At 39.7% G+C, this 15,055-nt stretch overlaps 1 protein-coding gene across 1 annotated transcript; it reads right to left on the bottom strand.

Moving 5' to 3' along the window:
- Window positions 1-13,399: 13,399 nt before the first annotated feature.
- On the bottom strand, window positions 13,400-13,803 carry LOC108621036 (uncharacterized). The gene has a single exon (XM_018018129.2). It carries the CDS (start codon window positions 13,720-13,722, stop codon window positions 13,432-13,434), a length of 291 nt encoding a protein of 96 aa, XP_017873618.1. The 5' UTR covers window positions 13,723-13,803; the 3' UTR covers window positions 13,400-13,431.
- Window positions 13,804-15,055: the final 1,252 nt, after the last annotated feature.

Raw genomic sequence — 15,055 nt, 5'->3', positions numbered from 1 at the left:
ACTCACCACCACCACCACCATCAGTACCACTACTACTACCTCTCCAACCATTAGCATGAATATGAACTACCACTACCATCACCAACCGCCGCACTACCACCACCACGAAAACAGCTCACTCACTCTCCTTCTCCGACTCTCTCACTCTCTGTGAGTGCATTTTGTGGCCGGCTCTCGCGCTCATTTGATTTGTTGGGCGTCCAACAAGAACTTGTTTCTGTTAACATTTTCTTATTAGTTTTGTAGTTGGCGCATCTGTTCGTTGCTTTACCGTTAGGTTTCTTATCTATTTGCAGCCGAAATCCGCTTTTTTAGCAGAAAAAAATAACTTTAAAATGAGCTCCACCTACCCGAAAAAAAGAACACATACTAATATGTGTATCTATGTATATACACAAAATTTGAGTCGAAAAGTTTTCTGGTTGGTTGATTAAAGTGCGTCGTGCTCCACATTTTGTCGTTTGCTTATCTTTGCTCAGCTTTAAAGTAATGGCCGATATGTGAGATATATATGCGTATATATATGTATGTGTGTATATATAGATATTGAAGCTGCCATTGGCTGTGCCCAGAGATAAGCTAAGTAAACTTTCGTTAGAGTTTCCAATAGTTAGAAGTTGCTCTTTAAGGTGGGCGCAAAGTGAAAATTCATTTGTGTTTTCCATATTTTAGTTTTTCATATTTTCTGCCCTACTTGCACTACGCCCCATTTGCCGTTACTTGGGGGAAGCCCCTTGACTGCTTGTGTCTTAATAAAATTAGAATAATATTCGATGCTAATTGGATGAGGCGTGTGCTCTGGTTGGACTCCAGTTACGTGTCACGACACGCAATTGGATACACTTGAAAAGTGCCAAAACATGAAATCATATTTTAATTTGATTTTAACGAGAGGCCGTAGGCGATGCCGCATGTGGCACCTGCCCTCGCCACAACGGGCGTTGCACAATTAGAGACGCCAACATAAATTGTTTTCCCCAACATTGTGGAATTAGCATTTTGCAGCGATTTGCACGCAAAGAGCGTAGAAATTGAAAAAGATTTAAATGCCTAAGAGGCCTAAACCATTTTTAGGCACGCGAGCAGCGGTTAGAGGACTGAGGGGGCACTAGGGGACAGCAACGAAGAAGTTGCAAGTGCATCAAAAATATATTGAAAAAAGAGAAGACAGAAAGAAAAAAGTCTCGACCCAGTTGAGGGGCCAAATGTAGTGGGCCACCCCTAACCCGTTGCATGCCTTGCACTTGGGGCTGGGCATGCGGAGCAAATGTACAATTGGATGATCAGCGAGTTGAAGTGTTGCAAGCGATGTGGGAAAGGGGGCGGGATGGGTGGAAGGGTACCGCAGGCAGCTGCTAATAAGTCGAGTGCCAATTCGAAGTGCTCGCTGTGTTTCCAATAGGCACACGCATTCGCACTCACATTCGCACTCTCACTCACACTCACTCAATGTTTCGTCAAGTTTTGCTGAGTCGCACTCACGAGCGGATACACACACATACACTCACACACACACTCGGTCGCTCTCAAGTGCGCTCTCCACTCAATGCCTGGCAACGCCCTCGCTAGCCTTGCGTCTCGCTCGCACCGGCACGCAGCTGTCTCGCTTGCGCGCGACTGGCTTATCATTAACTGTATCGGAATTCGCTTTTTGTTGGCGCTCTTTAAAAACAAAACAAAAACACCAGCAAAAAACCAAAAAGAGAAGAATAAGGCAGAGTAAAAAAAGGAGAGCAGCGCCAAGTGGCAGCAGCTAGAAATGTTGAGTTTGCTTTTTATTAACACCGCTAGATGTCTCTCTCTGGCGCCCATTAAAGTCTAATTCAATTGGATTTCAGTGGCTGCTGCCAAATGGGGGGCCAGGCGGTAGCTCAGCACATCCTGCAGCTGGATTTTTTTTTTTTTTACTTTCTATTCTCTTTTTTTATGGTAAGCGTCCTGCCTTTGAACCTAATCTCGTGGTTCTCGGCACCTCTTGTTAGTGCCTCGTATGTTACTCGTGTGGCAGCTGGCTCCCCGTCCCCCCACCCCTTCGACCCTTGGTAGTCCCCTCCCGTTGGTCGCTGCTCCTTGGGCAATGCATTGTTGTGGTCGTGGCTCTGCGCAGAGTTCGCGCAGCCAGGCAGCACCTCCACCCTTTTGGGTTAAATACTGACAACCCCATTTGAGCGCCTCTTTGCACTCGCTGCCCGCTGCCCGCTGCCCGCTGTCCACCCGCTGCCCCTTGTTGCACCTAGCCCACAACTTTTGCCGTCATGTTGGCAACTGGCCAGTTCCATTATTCCGCTTGCTTCCAATCTTTTTCTCTATTTTGCCTCCTGCTCGCTGGCGCTTCGCTGGGCAGTTCATTGAAAGTAGGTGCCTTCCCGTTAAATGTTCCCTTTAAACAAAACGAAAAAAAAAAAAAATAACAAATCAGAGAAACTGTTGGGCACAGTGGAACCTCAAGATATTTTTTTATTGAACTAAAATTATTTCGATCAGACTAAAAGTGAATGATATTTTTACATAAGATTGAGATTGTTAGTAATAAAATCAATCCTAAAACAGTTAATAGTTGTTGATTGTATCAATGTTAAGTCTATTGTGAAATATTAGCCATTAATAAATTAATTAAATAATATCTAAGTAGTTCATAATCTGAATTGATATTGATAAAAACTTTTTTGTAATAATCATTAGTTAGTAAAATTAAAATAAAATCATGTCATCTAAAAACTAGGATCAATAAATATTTATTAGAATAAAAAATATTTTATATATTATTAGTTATTAAAATATTTTCTATGCAAATTCAATACATACAGTACATATACTTAATTCATAAATGACTTTCAATTATTTAGTCAGATAGAAATTAAGAAAATATCAGAAATTGATTATATGTATATCAAATACATTAAAAATCAATGAAAATAATTTATTATTTATTAAAATAATTTCTTAAGTTATTTTGGTTTATTTATTTATTTTTAAATGCTATATATAAATTTAAAAATGATAAATGAAAGCAATAAATGATGTTTAATAATAAGAGTTTGGATATGTTTTATATAATAAATATAAATGATAAATTATAAACGACTTCAATTCACTCAAAAAATTATATTTATACCAAGGTGAATAGTTTAATTGCTTAAAAGAATTTAAAAGAGTTAGTTAGGTTTGAATACATAGAGCAGGGTGAGTTAGCTGATATAACGAAACAGTTATATTGTATCTACTTATATGTAGTATTCCGAGACAGATGGTACAAATTTCTAGACTCCTAAAGTTTGACTTGTTTTTAGGGGCTCTTCATGTTTGCATTTAGTTCTGCTGCACAAATAGGTATAGGAGTGTTAGGAATATATGCGCCAAGGACTCGAGCAGAAAGTGCACTTATATAACTCATATATGCATGCACACAGACACACACGCACACACACACACAGGCACATAGATACATGCAGATTTCAGACAAAAGAACTTGGCTTACAGCAGCCAACTGGCATATAATTTACATTGTTGCTTGTTTCCTCTTTGCCACGCCCTCAACTGCCCAATCGCCCCGCCAGCCCCGCCCATTGCGCTGTGCTGCAAACTTTTACATTGATAAATTTTAGTAATTCCTCTTTTCGCGTCGCTTTTGCTTGTCTCCTTTTTTTCTGCTTTTCAGTTTGCCGTTGTTTTCTCTTTTCTGTTCTCTGCTTTGTCTCGTTTTCCACGTTTTGGGGCAAGTTGTGGGTGCGCGAGGACTTTATGAATAAGTGCTAAAATGCCAGAGTCCAGGACCGCAATGGACCGGGCCATGTCATCCTGGTTAAACTGACGAGCAGAAGCATGCCATCTGCAAGGCTCCACCCAACCAGCCCGTTTTTTGTTGCCTTTTGTTGTTGTTATTGTTGTTGTTGTTGTTGCTGCTGCTCAGCCTGATGATTCATTGTGGAAAGTGGAGCCACAGCCGCCGCCGTCGCCAAATGAACAATATGTATTCGCTACCGCGTACACACACACACACACACACATCCACTCACACACAGAGACTTTGTCAACTCAATATATGAGATGTCTGCTCGTCCTGTTGATGAATTCCTTCTGCGATTTTTTCATGGCGATGCTAAAATTTTCATTAGTTAGTTTATTTAGTTTAAAGTCGAGTTTCTAGTTAGCTCTTGAGGTCTTTGAATTATTTATTTGAGCTGTGAGTTAAGCACGCCTTAAACCTTAAAGGAATTCGATTTACATGTCTTAGTCATACCATATATATTTAACTTTTGGTATACATTCATAGGCTGCTAGTATCTTTCGATGTAGTTATTAATCAACTTCAATGGATGTATCATACTTATAAGTATGATATTACTAACTAGATTTATATGCAGAAAGAGTCAATGCTAAGAAGAAATTTGTTGATATATTTTATTCTATATTATCTTATATCATATATTACATATATACCAGATAGACGCTTTGAATGTTATAGAGTTTATTTAGATAAAATGGAATTCGATATACATTTATATAATATATGAATTGACTGGATAAAAATGTGTGTAACATATTCACTACTTTTATCTTACAGCTCAAATAAGACCTGAGAGCAGGTTTCACTTCGCAGTTTTCATTACTATAAAGACTTTTCGCACTATATGATTTATACAAAAATCTCGATAATAAACTCAGAAGCAGACCAATAACATTTGCGTGGCAATTTCATTATGGAAGTCGTTAAATGCATTAAACCCAATCAAATGCAGCACATGCAACCAGATAGGCGATAAATTTAAGGGTTTGAAATGCCATATACCATATATAGAAACCATACGTATATATTTTTCTGTGTTTGTGTGTGTGTACTCCCTCAACATATAGCTCTATATATGAGAACTGTTTAACTGAAAACGCACTCACAAATGTATTTGTGCTCCACTCGAAATGTATTTCGAGCGCGCATGTCAAAAGGTCACCTGAACGAGAGTGAGTGTGTGTGAGTATGTGTGCATGTGTGTGAGGGTTAGTGTATGTGTGTGCGCTGTGCTTGGCTGTAATTACATGCGAGCCTCCCCTTTTTAGTATGAGCAACTAAAACGCCCAATTTTATTTATGTGTCTCGACCAAGCCCAAGTCCAACCCCATATAAAGCAAGGCTGCACTTAGAGAAAAGATTTTGATTAAAAAAAAAAAACATATTTTTGTTATATAAATTTACTACATCTTTAGAACAATTGGGAAATAAAATAAAAAATGATTTTAGCATTAAAATTCTGTAATTAATTATTTTATTTAGTTTTTTACGCTTTACCCATTTACATTTGGTTCAATTGGCTTTTCGCTAAGTGTATCTTTGTTTAACTTTCTCTCTCTCTTTCTATCTCTCTCTTGCTCTCTCTCAGTGCTCTGAGTGCATTGTCCAAGGCCCCATGAATTAAACATGTGCGATAAAAGGCTGACTGTTTGGAACTGCAACTGCAGAACATGTCACAAATCATTAGCACATATTCAAATCGGGTGCCAGAGGTCAGTCAAAGTGGGGCGTAGCTACCCCAGAAGCACATATACATATACTTAAATACACATGCAGATATACATATATAAGAAGCGCTTGAAGTCCCAGGCAACAATCAGAGCATTTCGCAAGCGAGGCGAAGAATACGAAAAAATTAATGCAAAATATTCAAATGCGAAATTTTGACCTTAAAAATGTTGCCTAATTGCGGCCACAGGCAGCAAGGTCAGAGGTCGCAGGCTGTACAATAGCCAAGAGATGCGAGCATTCAAATTGCAAACTATTTTTGCGGATGCTGCTCAGGTAAATTTCTGAAGATTCGAGTGTCCAGCTGACCCCGAGCTATAAGAAAATTAACCTTTGTGTCGCCGAGGATAAGCCTCACGGCGCATTCGCTGACAAGTTCAACCCCCTGGCTGGATCCTACCACGGCTACCCACTGGTCAGCTAGCAATCAATTTTTCCTTTTTGCGTAAATTTTCTGCTTGATTTTCTTGAAATTGTCCACAAATACTTCCAAAGGGTTCCTCTGGCTGCCACTCTACCTGGGAGAGCTAAGCGCCTCGTCTTGGGGTTGCTTTTGGCTTTGGTTCTGATTGTGATTTTGGGCCAATTTTATACGCATTGCCATCTGAATGTTTTTGCATACGCCGAGATTTGTTAGCGTGGGAATCACACCAGAAGGACCATTTGTCCAGTCTGAATATTTGTCAGCTTGCAACGGACTTTAATCCAATTTTAATGAAGCGCAACGCTTTGCGGTCTGCTGCACTTTTCTTATTCGCTCAGTTTCTGCTCCTTACTTATGCCTCACAATTTTCTCGATTTCATTTTGTGGAAAACTATTTTAAAAATATATTTTCCTTATGGCTCTTCGGCACATTCATATGTTGAGACGCAAGATTTTTTCGATAGCCAGAGTTTGTGAGTTTTTATCAGGGAAAAATTTAGTTTTGATGAAATGTGACCGAGCTGTGAGGAAATCAGTTATAATGTCACCGTTTACCGCTTGGTGATGTGAAATAAATTGTGAATTGATATTGTGAAACCCTACTATAAGCATAAATCATAAGAAAACTCTAGGTGGAGTTGCAAAGAGAGAGAGAGAGAGAGAGAGAGAGAGAGAGAGAGAGAGGAAGTGATGTCGACAAACTGCAGATATTACGCAATATTAGAATATCTAGCGTTTATGCATAGCTTTCCGACTAAGAGCTTATGTAAAATAATACGAACACACTTCCTAGAGCTCTAAATGAGTTTTTCTATGTTAATTCTTAACCGTCAGCTACCTACCCAAGGTGAGCCCAGCCAAGTCGCATAATGACTGCTATTTATGTTATGTAAAAGAACTCGAAAAGGTTAAGCATTGTAGACGAATCGAACGCATTTCACACATGGGCGCTAATGAATTTAATGAAGTCATTTTTCTTAAACCGATTAACAAAACTACTTACAACAACGGCGACTGCTCAGCGCCCCAACGATTCCTGGCTGACGTTGGCTGTGCCGCTGCCCCAAGCCTTTGCCACACGTCACTTAGAACAAGCGAGTTCATAATTTCGCATCATTAATCAAGCCGTAACAAAGAGATCTCGGCCTCTGAGGGTAAACTGATGCGCCGATTGACAGCTACCAAAGTGCCCGGACGAAAGTAATTGGAGAGCTCGTATTGAAGTTGGAGTCGGAGTTGGAGCTGGTGTTGGAGGTTTTGAGATTTGCTGCTGCGGTATTAAAAAACAATTGTTAATTATTAAATTTTAAATTTTACACACTTTGCCGCAAATGAGGCTCATCAGTGCATGGGGCAAAACAGCAGCAACAACAACAACAACAACTGTGGCACAACTTGCGGCCCAATCATCGACTGTGTTGTGGCCGACACCTCGCTGATGAGATCATTCATCAAACTTCCAGCTCCAGCTGGAAACATGAAACGAGCGGGTGAAATGAGTTGCCATTGTTGATTGAGAGCTGCCTGCCGAGACAACAGAAACACATTCGCCTCCAGTTGGAGACTCTTTTTGTTTTGCCTGCTTTAGTCTCTCCAGTGTGTGGCTCCCAACGCTTGACTTTGACTGCTTAATTATGGCAGTCAACGGTGGCTGCAACAACAACAACAACAGCAGCAGCAGCAAAGGCATCAAATGACTGCTTCAACTCTAAAGAGATCTACTGAGCCTTGAATGGCTTATGAATGTTTATTTAACAGTCAAGTCAAAACTTGAAGCTTGGGATAAAAATAGGCAATTTAATTATTGCTATAAAAATCTTTTGGGGATAATGCGCGAATGTATGTGATTTGTGTTTGAGTGAGTTAAAGCAAATATCTTACGATCAAAAGCCAATTTTGTAAGAGCAAAGTATTGACAATTTGAAAATTGTTTGAATAGATGTAGTGAATGCATTTCAGAATAAGTCTTAGCAGGTATTTGTTTGAGTCGGTCTAGTAAAGGTATTCCAATTGGCACTATAGAGCATTTATTTTTCTTTAACCTTTCATCTTTTGCAGAAGCCATGAAAGAAGCTATATAATGTATAACCAGAACAATGAAGTTCGATTTTGTCTGAAAATCTTAAGAAATCAAAAAATTTCATGGGAAAATATCATTTTGTAGCCATTATGGATATCCATTACTTTTGTTGTATGGAATTTCAAAAATATTATTATTTATTTATTTATTTTTTTTTTTTTTTTTTTTTTTTTTTTTTTTTTTTTTTAGCATTTAAACCAAGAGCCAAGGTAAATATTTAACTATGTTAATGTAAATTGTTAATATTTTTATTTATCCTCTCACATATTTAATGCCTGCAATAGAAGACATTTTATTCAAAAGATAAAATTAAATCTTGTTATAGAGGATAATATTTTTAGCAATAATAAAAGTCGAACTGAAATACAATACAATTCATATATAAATATGCTTCAATTCAATTCACTTATAAACTATTTAAAGCTTTCCCTCAATTTGACATTAGTAGGTCGATTATTGTTAAAAGGTAGGTCAGTCATTGTCTTAACATATTTGGTGTACTAATATTGTTCACTTTTCAACATAATTTCAGTTTCAATTTGTACTTAAAGCCCATTTAAAATCACTTATACTCTGGCAAAATCTGTGCTCTTTAGTTTCAATCAAGTCGGATTAGGCTAGCCACACACATTTGCTCCATTTTGAGGCACACTGCACACCGCTCACCCACACATTGGACGCAGCTCAAATGCCTGGCGAGTGCTAGGAGTGGAAATCTAATCGCAACAATGATTTCCTTGGCTTATGGCTATTTGCGTTGAGCATGGGAAAATCAATATGCAGTTGGCCAGGAAAATGTCTGAGCTGTCTGTTTGAGGCTGAGGCTGAGACTGAGACTGGGTCTCGAGTGCGCCGCAAAGACGGATTTACGTGAAGCGAGCTGAGAAGCTGGACATGGACCATAAGTCATCCGCATTGATAGCCATCAATCGCAGGCCGTTTTCCGTTTACGCGGCGCGAAGTGTAACTACAATTAGTCGGGGGCTGCAGAGACTGCTGCCAGCCTGCAGTGGAGCTCTCTGTTGGCCAAGTTGCCTTTTGGCTAACACATATGAAAATCTGTTTTGTGGGCTCGTTACTCCAACGCATTTTCCAAAACTTGGTCATTTTTCTTAGACACTGCACACCATGTGCAGGCGGCTGCCTAGGTAACCGCAGACTCAGTTCGCCCCAGTCCCCTCCGCCGCTTTCCTCACTCTGCCAACGTCGCTTTGTCAGTTTGTCAGTTTGGAGCTCCGTTCGGGTCTCCGCTCGTTGTCTTGTGCGCTGCTCAGAAGTCTGCGGCTCGTTGAACCTTTTTAACCGTTGCTTGGTCAAGACTTGTTAACCATATTAAAGTGTTCAATGATTAATTACACGCGTCCAAGATTAATTGAAATCAATCAAAGCTGAAGTTAACTAATGGCAACACGTTTGTAATCTCTTCCCCTTGCCTGCCCCACCAATGTCTCCCCCCCCCCCCCCCCTCTCAACCATGTGCACGCCTGGAATTTCATGCACGACTCCTACTCCCTGGCCAACACATTCGGTTTCATAGCCATTTTATTGGCCACATATGTATTTAGTTGGCTCTCTTCTAGCTTCGATTCCCATGCTTAATTACAATTAGAGGTCTGTGGGTTAGGCGTCTAATAGCACTCGGGCTGCCTTTGAGTCGAAACCTCGGCTATATTTCAACAAAAAGTAAAAGTAATGAACAGAATGAACTCGAATTTATGAATATAAATATATATAAAACAAGTAAGAACGTTGCAGTCGGGCGTTACCGACTGCGGAATACTCATTCACATCCCATCAACAATTTAGTAGTTAAGTTTCGTTCTAATACTGTAGAATATACAGGTTTTTCCGATTTGCCACGCCCCAACTGGGCGTAGACACCTCATTTTTGGTCAGTTTTTAGAAAGAGATAACGTTACCCTAACTGCAAAGTTTGAATGCTTACCCTAAAAAAATGTGAAAATTACAGGGTATTTTTCGATATGCCACGCCCCTAAAGAGGCGTAAAAATTATTTTTGGGGAATCGATAGAGGAGGCTACCAGTAACTCAACTATCCAAATTTGAAGCTTCTAGCTATTATACTTTAGGAGATATAAACTTTTGCGGTTTGCCACGCCCCCTGTGGGCGGACATATATCCGACAAAACTTTTTGGTCTTGGGTGATCAGTCCGAGTATATGTACAAAATTTGAGGTCTCTGCCATCAATAGTGTCCAAAATATAGGAGAATTTAAAAAATCACCATATCTTCATGTCCGATTTGCCACGCCCCCAACGGGCGTAGACTTATAATTTATCTTCAGACTTTATAGAATCATACCATTAGCTGACGTGCAAAATTTCAGCATTCTAGGTTTACAACTTTAGGAGATACAGTTTTATCCGATTTGCCACGCCCCCAATGGGCGTAGATATATCCGCCATAGCTCGTGATCTTGGGTGGTCAACGCGGATCTACATACCAAGTTTCAGCTTTCTAGCTCTTCAACAAACATGATTTCTGGTATATCGGAAAATGCATTTTCCGATTTGCCACGCCCCTAGTGGGCGGGAAAATTTTAACACTTTATAAATCGGAGATATACACGAGTATGTGTTCCAAATTTCAAGTCTCTAGCTTCAATAGCGCCGAAATAGATTGCGTTCATACGGACAGACGGACAGACGGACGGACGGACAGACGGACAGACGGACGGACAGCAAGACGGACATTGCACAAAACCAATATATGAATGAGTATAATGATTGAAATTCAAATAGGGCATACAAGACTTTATATAAGACAAGCTCTAACCTATCCACTTATTATTTATTTTATTTTATTTAGTAAACATCATCTATTGACTGAAATCTTATTTGCATTGAAAATACATAAGCTTTTAGTTCTTCCCATAATTATACAAAACTTTATTATTGCATATATGACTAGAATTATTTCATTTGCACACCTCTCTCTCTCTCTCTCTCTCTCTTTCTCTCTCTCTGTCACTCTTTTACCGTACACAACAACCGCAATGTAACACGTGTTCCACACACAAAAGCCTAAGCTCCAAAATCCTGTACTAATTAAATTTAATATTTTTGAGCTTAATCATGTGACACACACACACACACACACACACACACTCATTTACTAAGGTACAATCGGATGAGGGCAAGGCAATATCAATTGGCTGACAGTATGGTAAATTATGGATGATGCCCCTGGGGCGACAATCCGCATATCGGTTACCATGTGCCCGCACAGCGCACAGGGCACACGTGACACAGGAGCAGCGAGTGGCGGGCGCATCCTGGCCCAGTCCTGTGGCAGCCATAACCGATTCGCTTCCTTCCGCCAGCACGCCTCGGCACAAAAGGCGTCGCAGATGAGCGAAAGGCGAGCGGAAGCAGTCGGAGGACACGTTGAACCAGGACCCCGCACCCGCTACCCCTTTCTCGTCGGTGGCTCAAACCCACATGTGGTTAATTATAATTACGCAATTTTAATATCAAAACAAGCCACGGCACGAAAGTCAGGTTGTGGCCACCGGGCTTCGGGTTCAGGTTGAGCTCAGAGACAACCTACCTTTAACTAACTGCCGGCCGTAGTGGAGGGTTGTTGTTGGCGTTGAAAAGGCGCAAAATGATGAATGAAATGGGACGATATTCAATGACAACAACGACAAGCAACCCCCAATGGCACAAGCAACTCGACAGGTTCGGGCCGACCACCCCAGCCCCGCGCCCCCAGCCCACACCACCCGCCCCTGCTCACACCTCACGCATACTTTGAGCTTTGATTGAGCATATCCGGTGGGATTAATGTGGGGTAGATGCTTGCGGTTATTTATGCCCACAAGTCAACTCCTGCTACGCCTCGTCCAGCCAACCGCAAAATATTAGCTTTTATGATATTGATAGAAGCCGATGTCTATTGACAATTAAACAATAGCCAAAACAGGGGCCGGCACGCCCATTCGCTTCTTGTTGCCACAACAAGGCAGCAATATGAATACGAATCCGGGCACAAGCACCCATATGCCACACAGGGCAACTTGATAACCATCTAACATATAGAACGCCCGAATTGATGCAGAAATTAATATGCGCGACTCGACTCGGGTTTGGGTTTGGGCTTGGCTCTTGCCGCTTGCGGGATTTTTATTTGCGTTGATTTTTATGTTTATTAGCGGGATTAATACGTCGTTAATCTAATCAGCAGATATTCGCTCCATTGATGGGCATAATTTGTGCGTGGCTTGGGCTTAACGCATATGCTGCAAATTTAATTGCCAAACTGTCTCTATTTGAGTGAACCAGCTTGTCGCTCCGTTGGTTGGCAATACAGAGAACAATTGGGAGTGGGAACTTTAAGTGATGTTGAGGAGAGACAATTGATATATGTACATATTGCATGTATTAATATGAGTGGTAAGGGATTTGATATTGAAGAAAGCTGTATTCCCTGATATTTAGACTCCACTCATTCCAAATCTTCCTTGTCAAGCCCTGCGTTTGGAACGATCAGACATGTAAATATATATCGAATATTTATACATATATGTATGGATCAGGGGCAGAGGGAATGCGTATATGAAAATTTTCTATATGTATGTGGTTTAGGTCATTAGGGTTTAGCCCAAAGGTAATTTATGCGAAACACGCTGTTTACTTGAAGCAACAAACAAATTCATTTAAATACATATTTTGTTTGGAGGAGAACAGCACGCAATTGCTGGCAGAGCATCACAGAAATAACAAACAAAGGTGACAGCAAGACACAGTCAGAGGGAGAATGAGAGAGAGAGAGAGAGAGAGAGAGAGAAAGAGAGGGGGAGCTGAGAGCCAAAGGTCATCTAATATAAATTCAAATGATAATTATGACAATCGTACGTGATAATTGCAGAAAGTCAGAGAACTCCCACTCACACACAAGCGCCTCAACACACACCCACACACACACACACACATGCATACTTATTCATGCACTCTCCAGCACTCTCCGATAGCTCCCTAGATGATGGTCTGTCGTGTCTGCAAATGGTTTACAAAAAAGAACACAAAAAATAGAAGCTGCCGACGTGTGACAGCTCTGAAACATAAACAAACAGACGGCGGACAAAAATCATCTAATTAGCAGGCAGCGCGGCTGGGGACGGACTGCAGCCAGAGATTAATAAATAAATGGAGATTTGCTGTTATTTATTTTTAAACATATTCGGGAGCAGACAGCGCGGCAACAGGCACGCACAGCCGAAACCGGGTCAGCTGCAGCCCACGAGCGAGGTCAAGTTTGGCCAGCCAAATGGGGAATTTCACTTTCGAGAGATCGAAACTCAATAATTTAATTAGCAGCTCCTATTTTCGTAATGGATTGAGTAAAAAACACTTTCAACTTCGCTCAGTCTTCGTTTATTCAATGCACAATTTAACCGTAGAAGGGTCCTCCGAATCCACCAAAGCCGCCATAGCCGCCATAGCGCTGTCCATAGCCGTAGCGACCAAAGCCGCCTCCATAGCCTCCATAGCCTCCATAGCCTCCGTAGCCACCGTAGCGACCGAAGCCGCCGTAGCCGCCATAAGGACCACCAAAGCCTCCGAAGGGTCCGCCGAAGCCGAATTGACGCTTCTGACGCAGCTGCTCCTGCTCCTGGTCCTCGGCAAAGGCCAGTGATAGCAGGACTCCCAGAATGACGGCGAACAGGATAACCGCACGCATTTTAAGTTTTTGTTTTCGACTAACTTGTGTTTGAGACAAATTGAAAGATCGAACTGTGTCTAGATATGGGGCTGGTATACGCTTTTATAGGCTGCGCTTCTATCGTTTATCGCCTCGATATTAATGAAATTCAAGAACAATCTACAAAGAATTCCCCCAAACTGTTTACCGAAAATATAAAAACAAAAACAAACTTGTTTTTTACTTAACTCAACAACAACAAAAATAAAAAAAATAATAACAAATAAAAAACAAAAACAATCCACTTAATCTTTGCGGTTTTTTGTGATTTTAGTTTTGACAAGCATTGTGACGAAATAGATGAGTTTGAAAAAAAAAAAACGAGTTTGAGCTCGATTTCGATTTAAAGTCAGTGCCCAAAGTCAATGAGCTGATATTTATATTTGATTTCATTTCGGATTATGCAAACTAACCCATAATCAAAAACACCAAATACATTATAATGTGATAGATTTCTATATATACATATATAAGTGGTATATATAGATATATAGATTCTTTTGTTTTTTTTTGTTTTTTTTTTTTTGTTTGGCTTTTTAGGGGATTTTTTTGTAAGTTGTAGGGTAGTAATTTCTCAGCTGTCAATGGGCATGATATATATTATTTAATTAACTAAAATTGTGATATACTAATGTATATTAATGTACACAACTGAGAATTTTCCATTCTGATATCAGTTTATATATTGTTAACCAATTCTGAGGCTGCTCTGTCCCCGTTTACGCCAAGCCTCTAACTCGTTCTCCGAATATTAAGTTTCGTAAATGTAAATAAGTTCGAACCCTGTTTAAAATATATACATGCTTAAATAAGACATTAATTGGCGCTATAAATAATAATCGAATGGAAATTTCTAAGCAAATTTTGTGTGCACAGTTTATTCAAATTTGGGTGGAGAATCATCTAGCGAAACAAATCTGGGACAAAGGCCATTTCCTATGGAAATAGCAAGCAGCTTTGACTATCGTCATTGGGTAGTTCAAATAGATTGCAAATTATGAGTTTTTAAAAATTATTTGAAAAAAAAAAAAAAAAATTAAATAAATAAAAAAAAAATTAAAATAATAATAAATAAATAAAAAAATAAAATAAAATAAATAATAATAAAAATAAATTGAAATATTTTGTTGAAAATATTATAAATTATTTTATTTTAATTATTATTAATTTAAATTTAATTAATATTATAATAATTAATATATTAACTAGAATTTGAAGTGCTGATCAAACGTGCTTGAACTTTCATAAATAGCGCTAATTAATAGAATAGAGTATTTGCTCTTGAGATCAAACAGGTGTGAAATGTTGTTGC

Source organism: Drosophila arizonae, chromosome 2 (assembly GCF_054131065.1).
Source record: "Drosophila arizonae isolate 15081-1271.41 chromosome 2, UAZ_ARI_1.0, whole genome shotgun sequence".
Lineage (NCBI taxonomy): Eukaryota > Metazoa > Arthropoda > Insecta > Diptera > Drosophilidae > Drosophila > Drosophila arizonae.
The sequence above is the reverse complement of the archived record's forward strand: the minus strand, read 5'-3'. Positions and strand labels throughout refer to the sequence as shown.

What these genes read in the sequence shown, in the direction of transcription:
- LOC108621036 (XM_018018129.2), bottom strand. Translation starts at nt 13,722, where the DNA reads ATGCGTGCGGTTATCCTGTTCGCCGTCATTCTGGGAGTCCTGCTATCA.